Source organism: Strongylocentrotus purpuratus, unplaced genomic scaffold, assembly GCF_000002235.5.
Source record: "Strongylocentrotus purpuratus isolate Spur 01 unplaced genomic scaffold, Spur_5.0 spur5_contig_867, whole genome shotgun sequence".
In the NCBI taxonomy this organism is placed as follows: domain Eukaryota; kingdom Metazoa; phylum Echinodermata; class Echinoidea; order Camarodonta; family Strongylocentrotidae; genus Strongylocentrotus; species Strongylocentrotus purpuratus.
In genome coordinates, this window is record NW_022145576.1 from 264,476 (window position 1) to 279,338 (window position 14,863).

The 14,863-nt window shown below is 37.7% G+C and overlaps 1 protein-coding gene and 1 long non-coding RNA gene across 3 annotated transcripts in view; one reads left to right on the forward strand and one right to left on the reverse strand.

The window, feature by feature from the left end:
- The first annotated feature begins 1,751 nt into the window (after window positions 1-1,751).
- Window positions 1,752-14,863, forward strand: part of LOC753271 (E3 ubiquitin-protein ligase DTX1) — a 38,848-nt gene continuing 25,736 nt past the window's right edge. For both annotated transcript variants that reach the window (XM_030975041.1, XM_030975043.1), the window contains exon 1: window positions 1,752-2,085. In XM_030975041.1, coding sequence (XP_030830901.1) covers window positions 1,791-2,085 — 295 coding nt within the window. In that variant the 5' untranslated portion in view covers window positions 1,752-1,790. The remainder of the gene's footprint in view (window positions 2,086-14,863) is intronic.
- On the reverse strand, window positions 9,017-11,521 carry LOC115920125. Its single transcript, XR_004062183.1, has 3 exons — window positions 11,246-11,521; window positions 9,698-9,791; window positions 9,017-9,254 (listed from the first exon to the last, which is right to left on the reverse strand). It is a non-coding gene; the product is annotated as an uncharacterized LOC115920125 (long non-coding RNA).

Below are 14,863 nucleotides of genomic sequence, written 5' to 3' on the forward strand. Positions count from 1 at the left end.
GAGCTATAACCAGGGACGTGGTAAAGAAGGACTGGAATCAAGTCACTCTCCTTTGACCCCATGCTCCAGGCCGCCGAAAAGTTATGCGCTTATCTGCAACTGTTGACCAGGTGGTGAGATAAAAGAGCGTATGAAAACTCAGGATTTAGAATTCCTACATCAGAAAATGGTATCACAGCAACTGTTCGCTGTCCCTTTCAATGATTTCTCATCCATTGTTGATTGTGTAAAGAATAGAACAAGCGAACACAAACTTGTGTAATTTCATCCCTTTTTTACCTTGAAAATACAGAAAACTTGAACACGCAAAAAGACGCATTAGCAAACTTAATGTTATTGAAGATTGTAAACCATGGATCAAAATATAACAGAACATTAAAGCATGCACAAATTAGCGCATTATCCTAAAATATTGAGTTTTTGTCAGCATGTAATTTTTCTTTTACCAACTCTGGCACACAAATTTGTGTGAACTATAGTTCTAAATTTGAAAAATTGTTTGGTGCACTATTCTTAATACAATCCCCATATAAAGTTTTTGATTTACACTGAAATTTTGCCGGTAATTTAATATTTTGTCATAAATGTAAAACTGGTGCCTGGCTTCCGAAAGTCCCCGCAGTGGAAGCGTGGAATGTTACACATCCCGTTGTTACGCTTTATAACTCACGAATGCGTTTGAATAAATTTCAAGAGTTTCGCCTCCTTTCTTTCACCTCCCTGCTATAACCTTACAATCCCGTGGCAAATTGCGTCCAAAGTTCGACTTGTTTTACATGTGTTATATAGGCAATGGCGAGCTAGCGACCTATTTTGACCAAATTACGGTGGGTGAACTTTCAAAAGTCAATGGGACATGAAGATTCCAATGAAAGAGCTAGTGTCAACGTACGTCGGGGTGGATGTGCTTTTCGTTTAGCGCCCCAAGCCCCGGACCGCTACTGCTAGGATGTGAATGCATTTTTTGTTAGGTCAACATTATGTAAGATGGGTGTTTAAACGGATAAGGGCAAACAAAAGAAAGAGTTAATAAGTCATAGTGAGGGCTAACATAATTTATTGCGATTTATATTTTTGAAAAGTGATAGTACAAGTTGTCCCTCCCGGCAAAGATCCCTAGTCCCACAATATAATAAGGCAGTCGACAAGCGTTTTTTAAGAATTAAGTTGTCGCATTGATGCCAGAAAAAAATGAAATGATGACAACTCGTCGTATTAATGGCCTTTAATCTTTGAAATGCATTATAACGTATACTTAATTGAAAGCAATGCCATATAATTAAGGTTCGTTTATTTTGCCAACCTTATGTTTCCTATTTGAGAAGGTTATCCTGTTTTTAGGCCTATAGGATTGTATTATGTGTATACACCCAAGTCAATTTGCATATATTTTGGAGGCCTAAAAATAGGTAGAAATTAAAAAGTCTGATGTTGCTTGTTTAAAAAAATACATTTTGACAACTTTAAAATTGTAACTAAATAAAAACAAAGAACAACAATGTAAATATGCAGTTAAAAGCTTAGAAAAAGAACAGGTGGATCATGGTTGTGATAGAATCATAACCCCCCCCCCCCCTCCCCCATCTAAAAAATGAAGAAATACACGTCAATGTAGATATGGTCGCTATCTTGCTCCTCATCCGAGATATTTCATCAACACCCACCATGATCAGTTTTGTGAAGTCGCCATCTACGTTTTATTTTGTTTACGCGATGATTCATTTCGCTGAACCTATTTTTCAAAGCCCGTCTCGACTTGCTCCCAGCTGTTCAAACAAACCAGCCAGGCAATGACGGCTTGCGCGCAGAGCAGCGGGAGCCCCTCGCTCACAGACTGCTCAGCCAGCGGAACGGCGAATTGCTCCCCAATGAATGAGGATCAAAACAAGATGGATGAGGACGATGTCGTCGTGTGGGAATGGTTCTCCGACCACGGGCGATGGCGGGCTTATGATCCTTCCGTGGTGGTCGAATTAGAAGCAGCACACGGCAGACAGGCAACACTAGCACTAGGGAACGTTGACCCGGCGTTGTCGTCGTATGAAATAGATTTTACAGCCATGCAACAGTACCGGACGACTTCGGGTTAGTGAACCATTTCTTTCTTTTGTTTTCTTTGAGTTTGTTGTTCTTGTTCAGGTTAGTGTTTATTTTAGGTCATATGAAAATATGAGTGCGTACCTGGGTTTTGTGCTGTCTTTGTTCAATTTTCTACAACCTCGAAGTGTGTTTATGACAGACAAACCTTTATTATGTTAGTCAATTGATTGTCAATTGTTACGTGTTACTGTTACTGTTGACTGTTGTAAACTTTAGTGTTACTGTTCGATGATACAATACAACCGTTAAAACAATACTCAATTAGACTATAGAGTAAAGTAGCCCGTTTTCGGCCACTTAAGACAAAATCCTATTTTTAGGACTCTTTACTTCCTATTTATTATCATTTCTTGTTCAAATCATGAAGCAAATATTATTATTATTTACACAAAAAAAGAATCCCAGAAAAAAATCACGAATTGCCATGACAATATCCATTTCAATTTTCACTGTTTTGGAGCCCGTTATCGGCCGAGCGTTTCAGTTTACGGCCGCATGTACAAAGTCAATAGGAAGCGCTCGCGCGCGCCGTGCGTTTCCGCGCTGATGTACAGCACAAGCGGGCGGAGCAGGTATCCCACGCCGGAGCTCCCTGGTGCTCGCCTGGCCGAAGACGGGCACAGCGGTGATCGGAAGTTGGAATCTGAATTAGATAGAGATATCGTGTGTGCGTCGCGGTGTGCGGCTGCATTGATTTAATACATGCGATGACATACTTTTGAGCTTGCGACTAGCACAAAATCGGGCTTTAAATCTGAAAAATACTTGAAATAAAGCTCATTTTATGGTACCCATATTTCTTACAGACACGCGTAAGATACTCGATTTTTCAGATTTGGGTAGCGGGACCGGCGATTACATCGCTAAAATGTGATATTTTAGGATATATTTTCCATTGCAAATGTGGTTCTTCAGTGACACTGGCATGGTATGGTATGTGTGGGATATGTGTTATGCTATTATGCGATGTATTTTAGAGTGATTTTACCTTGTATCCAACCAATCGGCCGAAAACGGGAGCTGGCCGATTACGGGCTCCTTTACTCTAGGCCCTAATAAAAGTAAAAGTAAAACTGAAGTGAAGGGATTGGTGATAGATTCTAATTAATAATGTGAAAATTTGTGCTACCATAATGATTGAGCTTTGCTTACCGTTGATTAGACCGAAAGCTTCAGTCTCTATAATCGTTGGTTGTTCCACTGAGACTACGTCTGGCTCCACTAGACCTCCGGTTATAGAGACTGAATGACCGCCTATGCCATCGTATGTTGAAGATATCACGGCTAGGCCCTAGGCTATAATACATCGGTTCCACTTACTTACTTGATCGAAATAATCCGTTTAATGGTCCCTTTTAAGGAAATAATGGGTCAAAATCGACATCCATGTTGAAAATCTTGCAAGCCGTGTTAAACTCTCGCTGCCGTCAATCTCATCCCTTCTAGTCTACGCCGAAGGCAAAATGATTATGAAGGAAAAACTGTGATAATGCCATTACGAACGTGTAGATGGCGCACAGTTTTTTCCTTCATAATCATTTTGCCTTCGGCGTAGACTAGAAGGGATGAGATTGACGGCAGCGAGAGTTTAACACGGCTTGCAAGATTTTCAACATGGATGTCGATTTTGACCCATAATTTCCTTAAAAGGGACCATTAAACGGATTATTTCAATCAAGTTAGTAAGTGGAATCGATGTATTATAGCCTAGGCCTAATTTAAAATTGGATATGCACAAGGTAAAATGACATTTTGGGGGATTTTGGGGGCATAACAATACGGCCGTGGCAAGTTTGTCATGTTTGTGGGAGGGGCCTAACGGCTAAAATCTAGCCGTGATATCTTCAACATACGATGGCATAGGCGGTCATTCAGTCTCTATAACCGGAGGTCTAGTGGAGCCAGACGTAGTCTCAGTGGAACAACCGAAGATTATAGAGACTAAAGCTTTCGGTCTAACCGTTGATGTGTTCTTGATAATAATTCATTACATTAGCAGATTAGCAAACATGCAATTTACTTCACAAAAACAAAAAACACTGACCTTAGTTTCACCAGGTTCATGCTGAAGTTAGCAATTTTAATTCCGCCGGAAAAGCAAATAGGTCTAGTCAAAATTTGCTGATTTTGCGTCGGCAATTGGTTAATAACGAAAGTAATAAGTTTAGTGTACTCGGTGTACTAAAGGTAGTTTACTGAGTTAATACTAATAGCGACACTCCAAGTGCGTGCAATATTATACTAATCGCTATGCTTGAGGCATGAGGTCAGACCACTGCTATTCATTAATTTCATACATGTATATAGAGAATTTCTCCACTTCAAATTTCAAATTTACCTCTTTCATACATTCTTTAAATATTCCCATCAGTCAGATAAACTTGAATTTGGTAGATCTTAAAGAGGCACTTGATTTGAATAACTAAGCCACGGTTTTTGCCGAGTCTGAGACCGAGATGGCCCTAAACTGAGCCTGGATCCAGTCATTGCTTGTAGTTGTACTGTAGATCTCTTTTATTCCTATTTATAGCAACTTCCCATTCTCTATTCATTGCAGCACGTACAATGACCAACAAGTGGGGATTAGAAGTTTTGAACAAATAATTTATGCATAACATACAAAACTTTTTACCTCTTCGGTGTCATTTCTGAAGGAGTCAAGGTCAGTGGCCTATTAGAGGAACAAAAGACAATGAACTCTGCAAAATTTGTTATAATACAAGGGCTGCTAATGGCTAAATTAAGGGCAATGTACTTCCTGTGCATAATAAATGATATCCTTGGTTTGACAAATCATAACAATCTATAGTTAATTTCATTCATCCTCTTCAACATTAGATTGAAACTTAACTGTCCATAAAAAGGTCTTACCTGTATGCAAATATTTCAAAATAAAATATAATTACTCAAAAAGGAATACCGTATTATTGTAGGCCTTAAATTTCAATATTTTTAGGGCAAGGCCACTTTTCTGTAGGGCACATTCCTATATTACAGCACAAATAGGAAGAATTGGAAAGGGCACAAAAAATCTGCAAGGCCAATGAAAGGGGCATTGAGGCCAATCAAGAGGGCATCCATGGCCTTGGTGGCCTTGGATTAATTTAAGCCCTGTTATTGTATAATGAACTATTAGTCCTGAAGGAAGTTTTGAAGTTTGGAAATAAATATTTTGTATTACATTTACAACATCTATAGATCTATGTTTTTGATAAATAAAGATGACTTGGACTACTAAGGTACTTACAATATCCATCAAAATAAACTACCGGTATACAATAGTAACGCAATAGTGCACCTTGAGTGCACTACAAAAGTTAGTGCAGTATAGGTGCACTAGGTGCACTTTATCTCAGCCCATCAAGGGCACTCGAGGTGCACTATTGCGTTACTATCGTATACCGGTAGTTTATTTTGATGGATACTGTACAGTACACTGTACATGATATGTACATGTAGCTCTTTAGGCAGGTATAAAAGTTAATATTTCATGATCCATCATATAGTGTATACTATACAGTGTACATTAGTTTCATTGCCAACATATGAATAATGATAGTCATTGAATAGGTTGTTATTGTTACCAAACACATTTTAAAAGTAAATAACACAACAATCAAAGCGTGCAGATTCCAAAACTGGTCCATTCACTGTCATAGAAATTCTTTTCTTCGAAAAACATTGTTCCTAAATTTGGACTTTGGAAGTGAGTTGGAGCTGGCCAATTCCTAACCAACTGCTTGAGCATAAAGTTCTAGATCCCTAGATGCATGGTCATTGTGTACAACCATCACTCAGGGCCAGTTGCTTAGGGCAATGAATAGTTGTGATGGCATAGTGCATACTGTGGCAGCTTAGAAGAACTTTGTGCCACCTAAACTGGCTCGAATTGAGTTGTACAGTGTAACTCAACCAAAGGGTGATTTGTTTACTTCACTGCAGAAAACTGTGCTGATCTCAGCACTCGAGGCCTATGAGATAACACTGATCTATTAATTATAAAAGCTTCCCATTTACAAAAACTGTAGTTAATAATAATAATAATAATATAACGCGCCGCAGCTTTTATACAAAATATATTCAGCTGCGCTGGTTAAGAGCTCCTTTTTACTAAATTCTACAAAATAAGATCTCTTAATTGAACAAATAAGTTTTTAAATTGGATTTGAAACATTGAGAGATGGAGTGCTTCGTACTTCTATTAGCAAGCTATTCCATAGTTTGGGGGCAGCCAGGCCCCCCAAGCTCCGCCATTTTGTCCGGATCCATTAGAAGCCAAAATAAGCTACCTTGCATAATTCATGAGCCTTATGAATTATGCATTCTGTAGGATGCTCCCCGCGAAAAGTGTACTGGAATGATGTTCACTACATGGTAAAAGACAATGCGCGTATCAGCGTAATAAGAGAGGTCAAATAATCTACTGTACGGATTTATGGGTAATTTATTCATCACGCTGCGCGCTAGCAACGCAAGTGATTCAGCGAATCAGCGTGGATTGTTCTGATACGATCACCGTTAGGTGAAATACGCGCTCGAACTTGTATTATCGATCACCAGTATAACAGCTGGTGTACCCAGGATGCATCGGGAAGTGGACCTTAAAGTTCCACTCGTTGTTGTGTTTTTTTTTGTTTTTTTAAGGTTTTAATGGCGTGTATAATTCATTTCTGAATATTTACGCCAACTAAGTAGCCTTTGAAAACATCATTACACCTCTACTTATTATTATTCCAGCATAAATTTTTCTGAAAATCTCTTTATTGTCCAAAAAATAATAATAACCATCCAGTTTCACAGATCTCAGGCTTGCTAAGCTCCACCCCTCATACCCAGGATGCATCGCGATATGGGGGAGTGGCCTTAACTTCATTGAATAAGAAATACTGTGTCGATCTATTCCCTTTTTAGTCTATCAATAACTGGGTCTGTTTTTGTTTATTAAATCAAACATGCTATAAGCCATATAACAACACATTCTCTGGCTATGATTTTACATTTTTAATATGCTGATGTATAAAGTTTCCTTATTTTAGACAAACAAATTATGTGGCACAGTGGATCTTTTTTCCCCACCCACTCTCATCGTAGTACCTTAATGATTCCCTTTCTCTCTCTTTCTCTATCTTTCGTAAATTATCTTCTGCAACTGAAGGTTTGTTGTCTTGACTAAATAACCTGTTGCAGTTCTTTTCCGTCTCACTTTTAGTCGTACTTGTTATTACCACTCATTTACATGCACTCGTTATCAACTATGATCAACCATTCCATATTCACTCCATTACTGTCCACATTTCAATTGGATTCTCTTCACTTTTCCTTTTTGCAACCTTTGCAGGAGCTTTGAACATTTTTAATTTAGAGACCAGAGAGACCGGAAAGTATGTTAATTATTTTATTCAATTTTGTTAACTTGGAAAGTGAAACATTGTTTGATTTCAACATCTTGACATAATTTTTTTGTAAGACAATGGAATTTAACACTGGAAATTTCGAATTTGAAAAAAAAAAAAAGACCCAGAAGTGTTTCCAGGGTTTTAGTTAGGAGGCCCATGTCCTTTCTAATTTTATTTTTAAGAATAGTTTTCTCTTTTGTATTAATTTTACATTGGTATACCGTTAATTTCTCTGGGAAAACTACCCCCTTCCCTTCAAAATCAATACTGCCATTACTTCTAGCAACAGTAATTCTATAATTCAAAAGTTTTCATTTTCTAAATCCTTCTAATATAAACATATAACAAACATAATATTGTTTACACTTTTGCAACCTGTTTCATGGTCCATGTAGAAACAACAAGAGGATAGCAAGCCCCCCCCCCCATGTTTTCTTTAGCTAGGAAGTATAAAAACATGATTCTATTAAAATTAGCAGTTTGGATACGAAAGGCATGGATGATTAGCAGTTTTCATATTTAGTGCATTTAGAGGGTTGTCTTTCAAACCTTCTTACATACAATACTTGAAGCAGCAATAATATAATAATCTAAAAAACTTCTAATACAGAAGTCCATAGAGGTAAATGAATTTAAACATGTATAATTACAATTAAAATATCATTGATTAATTCAATCTTTGATTTAGACTGATCTTTATCACTCAATTTTCAAGGAAATTTCTTTCTGCCCAGTCCTCAGTTTCATCCTATAAGATGGTAGTTGACATTGTTAAAATGTTAATGTTTATTCACTGATGATAAGTTTATCTTTAATTATTTGAATGTTGACAAGGTGATAAATTCATTAGTTTTGTATGTGGTATTCTACAAACATATAATACAAGTAACAAATAAATAGTATGTAAATGTTCAAGTTTAAACCCAAGTTTAAATCTACTGTCCTCTTTCATTATATAAGGGTGGCATCTTTAAGAGGTAGTCCCATGTAGATGTCTTCTGCATTCATCAATAAAGTTGTAGCCTAGTTTTCAGAAGAAAGGGCTGTAATGATAACCCAAGTCTGTTGAATGGAAAAATAAAATAAGATACAGTGTATAAGAAAATCAACAACGATTAATAAATAATAACATACACCCTGATACCTGCCCTGACAAAAAAGAGGAAGGACTAAAATTCACTTGGAGTTCTAGTGGGCAAACCTAAACTATTTTTCCTACAAGACTAGTTACTGCTCATGTTAGATTATTTCTGATGATTCCATTAAGACGATAGGCCTGCTAGAGCTTGGATCAGACAAGGTATGAAATAAGTAATACATGTACAATGTACTTGTAATGTAAACTTGTGCTCATAATTGAATAATACTCAGTTAAGTATGGGACATAAAATGACCAAACAACTTGGAACAGAGAATGTACTGGAAATAATGCAACTGCAACATACATTATGTAGACTTTTATTTCATCTATATTGACATTTTATTTTTAATCTAAATCACAATTGTGATATTCAGTCAAGTATTCTTTTACAAGTCAACGGACAATGAAAAATATATTTGTCAGATCTATAACTTTCTGCATGATATGTGTTCCAAAATAGTTTATTTGGGGTACCTACATGTATATTAGCACACTTGCTTGTATGAAGTGTAGAAGGCCCGCATTTCTAGATATGATCCGTCAATATCTGTTCTTTGTTCCTCTCCTGAGTTTGTAAACCAGCATGCCTTCATCGTCCACTGTAGAGAAGCATCATCCTACATGAGAGAAAACAATGTAGGTACTTCAATTTAAAAGCGATAATAATGGATATACATCAACCATAATACATCCTATTAACAGACTTTCTTTAATTTTATTTTGTGGTCTTCGTCATCTTAATTGCTCAAGAAGTGAAAGGACCACTTACAAAAAAAAGTGATGAGGGGTTCTGTGTATACCCTACATGTATGATCATGTAGTGCTTTGAATGTGCATTAGATATGGTTCGTTTACACACAGGACCTCCTGTAAATAAGGACAAATTTCCTTTGTAAACAAAGAAAGGAAAGATATCAATATTTGTGTGCTAAGTGCAGAACCAGAATAAAATATACCTCCACAATATACGCTATTAACAAAAACTTAGTTCCATTTCCTTTTTAGTGAATTAATAGGTGGTCATTTAATATTTGTGTGTTAAATAGCCTGAACATTTTACCTGCATGGGACTTTCTGCTTCATCTTGCAAATATAAGAAATGTTTTAATGTCCACTCATCAGTTAACTCCTTCCAGATCTTCATCAGTTTCATTCTGTTGGAACAAAAAATTTTAAAAAAATCGATATGACAATCAAGGCGTCCCTTTCTCCATAACAAAATAAAATAGATCTAGCATATTAACTATTTTTCATGTCATGGTTGGCTCTTAATTTTAATATGGTGTGGAAATCAACATTCCAATTTAATGGACCACAGTACAAATTAAAATTAAATGGAAGATTAAACTTGTGCTTCAAAAAGTGCTTTATATGGCCTATACATATAAAGTAGTCTTAAGTAAAATTGGTTTATTAAGACAAGAAGAATTGGACTACATAAGTAAACATAATTGTGGACTAGTAGGGGTCTTCTCTTACACAAATAGATTTATCAACATGAACTGCACAATTTGGAGAAGAAAAAAAATCTCTAATATATTAAAAGAATTAATAGGGGTCAGGCGCGTATGCAGGGGGGGGGGGGGTTGGGGTTAACCCCCCCTTGAGCTTTTTTCATATGTATGTTTTTTCTGGAACCCCCCCCCCCTTTTTTTTAGTGTCGATTTTTTTTTTTAAATAAAAAAAAAAAAAAAAAATCCTAATGGATGACCTAAATAAGATGACTCCCCCCCACCCCCCGCTTATTCAGCGGCTGGCTGAGTTGTTGCAAAGTTTTTGGCCCGATTTCAAAATGTTAACCCCCCCCCCCTTGAAAAATCCTGCGTACGCCACTGATAGCTAGGGTCTAGATCTAGGCTCTAGACAACTTGACAAGCACGCTGGACCCACACAAAATCTAAATATTAAATAAACAAATCCTAGTGTTGATGTTTTTTAAATAGGTCTAGGTCTAGATCTATATTTTATTAATAAGTTTCAGGTTTACATCTAAATGAATAGGATTTGGAGTTGTTTGATTATCAATGGTCACAGATAATTTTGGTCTAAATAAAGTTGACACGCACCGCGTATGCAATTGAGCGAACGGATGGCACCGATATTGATAAGTAAAGCCACAAGTCCACATCTAACTTTGTTAGACCTACTAAAGATTTTAACAAGAATTAATCCACTTGGATTATATCAAAAAAATCATGCTTCGTAGATTACTTTAAGGTATAACGTTAAATCTAGATTTAAATTAAATCGGTGATTGGTGAATTATAGATTCATGATGACGATCAAATCTCAAATAAAACTTGATTAGAAAGTTTGATCTTGATGCAAATGAGCACCGAAATTCCCCGGAGTGGGCCTGCCGGAACCCCTCGGGGCCCTAACTGGAGTACTAGGGTGAAATGACAGCAAGCCGCAGTCAAACTACCATGACGATGAAAATCAAAGTGCAATTTCAAGAGCAATAGTTTACTAGTCTTTTCCCCAAAAATCTGTTGAGAACTGTCTCCAAATGTAACGAAATTACCGTACATCACGAAGACTATTGCAGCTTTTTCAAAATTGATGACTAAATTCACTTAATCTACTCATATTTCAATCAATTACTCACCCATTCTCAATGAACTAACTCTTCTCAGCTTGTGCGAGTGTAGTCGCGTCGTGCATAAATCTGCATAATTAAAGTGACGCAATGAGGTCAAATATATTATCCGGTTTCTTAAACGATACTATCGATAAAATACATATTCATGAGGCTCATATCCAATCAAAAAGCCGCCTCGGTAGCTTATTTTGTCTTCAAATGATCCAAAAGAGGCGGAGCCTAATCCCATTCGTCTGCATGGTTTCCGCGCGTGCTGCTTTCCGTCTAGTAATTATATTTAAACGTCTTTGGGGGCAGCAATAGCAAAAGCACGGTCCCCGAGAGTTACTTTAGTTTTGCCATGGGGAATCTGAAACAATAATTTATCTGTGGAACTGCGCAGGCTACGACTGTGTGACTGGACTTTTACTGTTTTCACACTGGCAATATTTTGCTTAACCCCGTACTATAGGTGGGGTTAAGGGGGGGGGGGGGTCTTCGCCCCACCTATAGTACGGGGTTAAGCCTATTCCACTTTCTGTTCAGACTGGTTTTTACCAAAGTGGGCTAAAGTTGGCTAACCCCACCTATAATACGGGGTTAACTAACCCTGCAAAATAGCAGGGCTAACTCCGCAATTGTGGTGCTAACTCCTACTAACCCCGCAATTGCGGTGCTAAGCAAATGAATGAGAACAGAAACAAAAAATAGTCCGGTACTACGCAATGGAGCGTATCGCAATTGGCCAGATGCGAAGTATGTCCAATCATAACATACACGATATCCGGGGTTAACGAAATGCAGTGAGAACAGCGGGGATTTTCTTATTCCGGAATAGGTGCTAATACGGGACTAAAAAGAGCGTGTGTGAAAAGCCAAAAAAAAAAGTCTGGGGTTAAGGATAGTACGGGGCTAAGCAAAGTACCGGGTTAAGCAAAACCAGTGTGAAAAGAGTATTTGAGTTGAAGTAATTCTGTTATGTAACTTATGTAAGCTTGACCACTCAACGATTTATAATTAACAATTAACAATATTTTGAATGAGATTCTTTGACGGGCCGGCAACCAGTTATGGCCATACTAATCATGGTCATGTGGACGGCCATGGACTATATGGATAGTGAACACTGTACATGATCTTAAATACAACCTACAAGTACAAAATGTAAATGTATGTGTATAACCAATTCCTATAGTGTGAAAGTCCCCATATATTAGTAAGGTTTGGAGCCGACTCACAAAGAGGTGATAAACACCGTTGATACTTCTCCTGCAGGCAAGGTAGCGTAAGGTGTCCCAAGAGTTGAAAAGATGTTTGTCTCAGTCCCAGACTGTCGGGCTCAACATCTTAAAAGGTGTACCCTCACAATTATACACATGTAGGATGCAGGGCCTGACAGGCACAGACTCTGATTGAAAATCTTATGTACCCTCAAACCTGTCTATAAAGGCCACTCAAGGGGAACTGAAAATAGTGGCCACTGTAGACAGGTGGCCTTTATTAGAGAGGTGGCCACTAAGATGGTATGAAGCGTTTAGCATACATGTAGCCTAACTGTGTCAGTCTCTTGATTGTAGGAGGAGTCAGCTAAACAGCACATTGCCTATTTACAGGGAGTAGTCTACTGTCATACAGTTCAGGTCCTGTTTAATGTTAACAGATGAGGGTTTAAGCTTGCTAATAATAGGTAATGATGCCTCAACAGTTGGCATGGTTATTACTGTTTTCAGAATCAAATAAATATGTGATAGCTTTGTTTTTAATTCATTTAAATTTGTTACTTAGTCATTGGGACTCATGATAATATGCAGACAAATACTTAACAGAACAAGATCTAAGAAGATATCTTGCCATTACCTTTTACAATTTCCCTTGTACCTCAAAGGGCTCAAGTCCATGTACACTGTATTGAGCTACGGTACATGTATCGTATATTCTACATTTGAAATTTGGTTTAATAAACATTGGGGTATGGAGAGCATCATGAGAGCAAGAGATTCACAGTAAAATGAAAAAGAATGTTTGTTTTTCTAGAGTCTGTCAAAAGCATCTCCAGACTGATGCCATAGCCCGAGCGCCGTCGTCGCCGGCGGATGCTAGCAGCGTGGTTAGAATCTTGAGTGGATGTTGAGATCAAACAGGAACTCAACATGTCTGTATGTTCTGTATGTTGAGAGCCAGAAGGGCGTCGACTCCTATCATGTTATTTGAGGCCTGTCTTTATCAGCTCGATTTTGCCAAATAACCCGCTATTTTAACTAGCTCCCAATCGCAAATTATCAGTTAATTTCCGTTTTCATCAGCCCACAGTTGCAATTAGTGGGATGTTTGGTTGAGAAAATATCCCGAGAAATGTTGGTCTTGTTTCCATAATATCCGCTATTTGGGAAATAGCGGTTAATTTGTGCCCGTCCGAGCTAGTTTGTGATGAGCGTATCGGTTCGGTGAAGACGCAACTTCCAGCTTCAGGATAATATTCTGAGTCTGGAAATAGCGGGTTATTTGGCAAACTTGAGCTGATGAAGACAGGCCTATGGAGTTTACTGTAATGCCCTTTTGGCTCTAGAGAGAGGATACATGCACATGAGAGATGAAATGAAAACATGAAAACGAAAGTTGCATATAGCCTGTGCGTATCCAAACATTGACACGCTGATGGCCAGGAGCTCTTGTCGTCATTGGTGATGGGGGAGGTTCTGGGTACGGCCTGGTTAGCGAAGCGGTGACGTAAGTCAGGGAATTGAGCAGAAACGGAGGAGAATCGTACCGCTCTCCAGAGGAAAGAAAGAGGGACAGAGAGGAGGCAGGCATCAACAGTTACATTTAAAGTATTATGTTAGAGAGAGAGAGAGAGAGAGTTCTTTTGTATGGGAATATCATTACAAGGAAAATTGTTCTGAAGAGAGGGAAATTGTGCTGGAGAGAGACAAAGGGAGAGAGGTACATGTAGAGATAACTTTATCTGTATTGAAAATATTACCAAAAAAGAAAAAATAAGATGGAGGATCTTTTACCATCTATCAGTAATAAAATCTTTAGGTTTATAGTGTTTTTGTATTTTTATATTCGAATAGCAGTGTTTATGTTATCATTACTTTTTTTCACAGTTCTCATTTTGGATTTGGAGTGCAAAAGTGATATCTTGGTTCAGAAATTTATTAAAGCATTTCTTTCAAATTATGTTTTTTAAAATTTTTTTTTTATCAGAGCTCTTTTAGGGTTTTTCTGAGGCTCCTGTGTTATTTTTTCACAGTTTAAGAGAAAAGACTTATAATAAAAATCCTCTACTGTTTGTGTCGCATTTGTATGCAGGCCGCTATTACTTGTGTGACAGTTTTACTTTCGTATCATCTCCCAGGTTAGAAATGCAAATTTCCACATTTTCCAGGTCTGCGGCATCTCCAATACATGTTCATAGTAAGATATACATTTTATAAAAATATTTTTCCCCTTGATATGAGGTGCTTATAATTGCGGCACATATCCATGGATCAGTAAAATTTGCATGAAGAGGCCCAATCAAGATGTAGTACAACCGTCAGGGTATTTGTTGTTGTTTTTCAAGAAGTGCTTGTCAGCTTGGCCTATACATGGCTTTGTGGTACATGCATAATGAACTAGATGTGTTTTTACCGTAAATCTCCG